The sequence below is a fragment of the Ictidomys tridecemlineatus genome, chromosome 11 (assembly GCF_052094955.1).
Source record: "Ictidomys tridecemlineatus isolate mIctTri1 chromosome 11, mIctTri1.hap1, whole genome shotgun sequence".
In the NCBI taxonomy this organism is placed as follows: domain Eukaryota; kingdom Metazoa; phylum Chordata; class Mammalia; order Rodentia; family Sciuridae; genus Ictidomys; species Ictidomys tridecemlineatus.
The window spans coordinates 289,047-293,652 of NC_135487.1; the positions used below are offsets into that span (position 1 = coordinate 289,047).

The 4,606-nt window shown below is 52.0% G+C and overlaps 1 protein-coding gene across 1 annotated transcript; it reads right to left on the reverse strand.

The window, feature by feature from the left end:
• Nucleotides 1-725: 725 nt before the first annotated feature.
• Mrpl20 (mitochondrial ribosomal protein L20) lies at nucleotides 726-4,547 on the reverse strand. Its single transcript, XM_078025004.1, has 4 exons — nucleotides 4,412-4,547; nucleotides 4,218-4,328; nucleotides 2,092-2,169; nucleotides 726-1,120 (listed from the first exon to the last, which is right to left on the reverse strand). The coding sequence occupies exons 1-4, from the start codon at nucleotides 4,496-4,498 to the stop codon at nucleotides 947-949; spliced, it is 450 nt and encodes a 149-aa protein (XP_077881130.1). The 5' UTR covers nucleotides 4,499-4,547; the 3' UTR covers nucleotides 726-946.
• Nucleotides 4,548-4,606: the final 59 nt, after the last annotated feature.

Consider the following 4,606-nt stretch of genomic DNA (forward strand, 5'->3'; position numbering starts at 1 on the left):
GGAAGCAGTTAGAGACCAGAGTGGAGACAGCAGACTAGAGCTAGAGAGGGGGTGTGCAGATGAGTTGCTCAAAACCCACATGACAAAGGCTTTGGGTCACTGAGGACAAAGGGTTGGGCTGGTCCTGGGCAGCTTAAATACACATCTTTCACTACTAGAAGGAGTGGACAGGTCTAAGGTATGGAGCTGCTGTGAAGTGGCTCCTACTAATGAGTGTCAGGAACATAATACCTGAACTTATGGGAGCAGTGTGTGTGTTGTTAAAAGCCCTCCAAAGCCATAAGAGTTCAGAAGTTCCCCTTTGAGCCAGGAGTGCTACCTGCTTGCTATGTGGATGTCCCTCCCATCTCTACTGGTTTGGGGGAGCATGGAAGGAGATGGGAGGGGAAAAGGTTGGTGTTTGGAGTGTCTGAAGAAATGAGCCACAGGATTCCTGCTATACATAAGGAAGAGACCAGTGGAGGATGGAGACTGAGGTGAAACCTGGCCAGGATGAGTAGAGACTGGGGAAACTTGTGTAGATCAGGTAACTGTGGGGTCAAAGTTCAGAGGCCTGGTGCAGATCCCTAATTTGCAGAAGGAAGCAGCATGGTCAGTGGCATCCTACCACTCGGGACTCCTGCTCAGCAGTCTTTCCCACTGCCCATGTGGTCACTGATGACATGTACACAGGCACCTCAGAGCACACATCAAAGGGTTTGCTGGGTAACAAAATATAACAAAAATCAAAGACTACAAAAGCTTTATGCACATGATCTGCATAAGACATAAGACATTCTGTGACTGTCCCACCCAGAGAAGGCAAGACCTATTATTGAAATGGCAATGAACACAAAGACAAATCAAACTCAGACTTCACTCAGTTATCACATAACTCCTGGAGCTCCTATCTTAGCTACGATCCTCCAAGGAAAAAGCCTTGTCCAGATCCACTGTGCTGCTGCCCTCAGTGGTAGTGCACCACTCTGGAAAATATGCCCTCAGGCTCCTTTCCATCCCCCAAGGCAGCAGCAAACCCTTCCTGTCGCCTCCTTTGGGCCAAAGCAGCCAAAGATTTGAAAGTCTTCGGTTCATAGATGGCCAGGTCTGCAAGTACCTTCCTGTTGAGCTCCACCTGGCACTGGGAAGAGAGAGAGCAGAAGCCTGCAGTCAGCATCGCTACCCCAGTGGCCTGCAGGAACACCCCACTTCAGTCAGGCTGGAAAGACACGGCTCAGAGGCCTAAGGTCTGAGCCGCCCTCCTCCTGTCAGCACACCAGATTTTTCTCCTTTCCTGGCCCAGGGCACAGTCTGCCTGGCAAAAGGTCTATCTGCACAGCACAGAAAGGTGCTATGGGATAAATATGATCAAGGACAGGGAGGGCTCCAGTGCCAGCCCAGGGAACCAAGGACCATGTTTAGATTCAGTAGTCATCACTTGAACAACTAGGTCTCCTGGTCAAGGCCAACCCGTAAATCAGCCCATGAAGTCAACCTAGCCAAGGTACAGCTTGTGACAGAGCACCAAAGTTTAAGTTCCTAGGCTTGATTCTCAGCACCCCAAAAAGAAGAAGAAAAAGAACTGGAGGTGATCTCAGAAACCACCAGTGAGTCCAAGAAGCAGAAGAAAAAGGAACAGCCATCAGGTACAGTGGCCATTCCTGTAATCTTAGCTACTCTAGAGGCTTAAGACAGTAGGATGGCAAATTCTAGGCCAGCCTCAGCAACTTAGTGAGAGACCCTATGCTCCCCAGGAAAAAAAAAAAAAAAAAACCACTTGGAAATGTAGCTCAGTGGTAAAATGCCCTGGATTCAATTCCGAGTACCAAAAAAAATTAAATGAAAAAAATAAAAGGATGAGTCTTATACTTTTTCATAATGAGGAAACACTAGGGCTCACATTTCAGTACCATGTCCTGTTTCCAACATGGTCTGCTACCAGCAGGGTGAGGGAGAAGCAACTGTGATAAGCCCTTGCCAGAGTTCCACCTCAGGAACAGAAAGCAGAATAGAAGGTACAGGGCTATGCTGGGAAGACAACCAGGGGAGCTCAAGCCTGAGGGGTGGTTCCTACAGATGCTCAGCACCTCAGCAGGACCCTCTAAACTGTACCTTAATTAAGTTGACAATGAATGCCGGGTACTTCAGACCGTGTTCCTGGGAGGCAGCTGTAATTCGATTAATCCAGAGCTGGAATAAGAAAACATAGAGATGCTTAACATCAACTGTTGAATGTTTTGTCCATTCTTCTAACAAAGGCTCTACTGCACTAAAAAGTACTTGTAAAAGTCAGGAGAATAGTGTTTGTTTTTTTTCCTCCAGCAAACAGACTTGCAGCACAAATAACAGCAAAGACTGATTTGCTTCATCCAAACAAGTTCAATTCTAAATAAAAAAACTGTAATACATGCACCACGAATACAAAGATAAACAATTCTGCAGCAGTGTGGCTAAATTCCTACAGCCAGTGAGTGAGTGCCCACAAAGGCAGTTGTGAAACTCAAGAAGCTCCAGGGAGGCAAACAGTCTGAAGGTCTTCAGAGAACCTGGATGGCAAGGAGTAGTGGGGTCTGTATCAGACTAAGAAGTGAGCAGGGAAAAAACCTTAAAGATGAGCCACACTGACCACTGGGCAGGACCTAGTGCAATGGGCAGTTTCTGGTGAATGGTGTGTGCCTCTGTTCTGATCCATTAAACAAGAGGGGTGTATGAGGGATGTCTCTTCTTAAAGGCGTTCTTAGATGTCTTAAAGCAGTCTTCAAGCCCATTTTTGCTCTTCTAGATCGGTGGTTCTCAAGTTTAGACCTACATAAGGCTCCCTAGAGATTTAAAACAGACCACACACTGGAAGTGGGTATGGTGGCTCACACCTGAAATCCCAATGATTTAGGAGGATGAAGCAAGAGGATTCACAAGTTCAAGGTTAGCCTCAGCAACTCAGCAAGAACCCTGTAATGTGGTGCATGCCTGTAATCCCAGCGGCTCAGGATGTTGAGGCAGGAGGATTGAAAGTTGAAAGCCAGCCTCAGCAAAAGCAAGGCACTAAGCAACTCGGTGAAACCCTGTTTCTAAATAAAATACAAAAAAGTGCTGGAAATGTGTTCAGTGGTTGAGTGCCCCTGAGGTCAGTCCCTGGCACATACCCCCCACCCCCCACCCTCCCAGCTAAAATGACCCCATCTCAGAAGAAAAAGACTGGAGCTGTAGTTCAATATCTCTGGGTTCAGTAACAATAACAAAATGAAAATACCAGAATGCTAGGCCCACCTTCCAGAGCCTCCGATTCAGCAGGTCTGGGGCAGGATTGAGGATGTGAACTTTTTTTTTTTTTTTTTTGCATATATATATTTTTTAGTTGTAGATGGACATTATACCTTTATTTTATTTGATTTTATCTTTATTTTATTTATTTTTTTTTTTATGTGGTGCCAGGGATTGAACCCAGGGCCTCACGCATGCTGGGCAAGCGCTCTACCACTGAGCCACATCCCTGGCCCAAGAATGTGAACTTCTAACAAGTCCCCAGGTGACACAGTGGCTATCCAGGGCCTCCTCTTCAGGACCCTCCCTCCCGGCTGTGAGCACCTCTGTCCTCCTCTGGGGCAGCCAGTGTCCCAGCCCTTCCTGTGCACCACACTGCTCAAGTACTCAAAGCACCTCACCTAGGAGCCTGAGGCACAGACCCACCTCCCCACAAAGGAAAAATCCTGAATGGGGGCAGGGAGTTACGTGCTGGGACCACAGTCTATGGCCAGTGAGGTCTCTCTCAGGCTTGCTTTTAGAGGGACACTAACCTAGGGGGGTTACAGTTGGACATAACAGAAGGACCCTCTGCAAAGCTTCCTGGGATACGTGCTGCCCCCGCAATGAACAGCGGGGCGCAACACCAGCAGGTGGGGTGCAGGTGGGAGGATGGGGGTGGGAGAGAGGCGCGGCCGGGCGGCGGAGGAGGGCCACCAGGAGGACCGCAGGGCAGCGGCGGCGCAGGAGGGCCACCAGGAGGACCGCAGGGCAGCGGCGGCGGAGGAGGGCCACCAGGAGGACCGCAGGGCAGCGGCGGCGGAGGAGGGCCACCAGGAGGACCGCAGGGCAGCGGCGGCGGAGGAGGGCCACCAGGAGGACCGCAGGGCAGCGGCGGCGGAGGAGGGCCACCAGGAGGACCGCAGGGCAGCGGCGCAGGAGGACGACACCGGGGAGGACACTGACGCCCCGGAGGAGGGGATGGGCGGCGCGCTTACGGTCCGCAGGATCCGCTTCTTCAGCCTGCGGGCTCGCGTGCACTTCACGAAGGCTCTGGTCACCGCCCTGACGGCCAGCCGGTAGCAGCGGTTCTTCCTCCCACGAAAGTGCTAGGGCGGACGGGAAACGGGGGTGAGGCGGCGGCGGTGGGCGCCCGGCCCCGCGGCCCCGCCGCCCAGGCGGGCGTGCTTACCCGCGCGTGCTTCAGCACCTCCTGGACGCGAAAGTAGCGGTCGGTGACGCGGTTCCGCAGCCAGAGCCGCGTCGTGAGGAAAACCATGGCGGGCAGCCGGCGCAGGACTGCACCCTCAGGCGCTTCCGGGTCCGCGGCGCCGAGGACTTCCGGTGCGCCTCGAGCCTTCCGGGGCGCCCCCGCGCTCGCTTTCTC

Excerpts from the sequence above, each read along its gene's own strand:
- Mrpl20 (XM_078025004.1), bottom strand. The coding sequence starts at position 4,498 with ATGGTTTTCCTCACGACGCGGCTCTGGCTGCGGAACCGCGTCACCGAC. Across the intron at positions 2,170-4,217 it reads AGAAGCGGATCCTGCGGACC|CTCTGGATTAATCGAATTAC; the intron begins GTAAGCGCGCCG and ends TTCTTATTCCAG. Across the intron at positions 1,121-2,091 it reads TCATTGTCAACTTAATTAAG|TGCCAGGTGGAGCTCAACAG; the intron begins GTACAGTTTAGA and ends CTCTCTTCCCAG.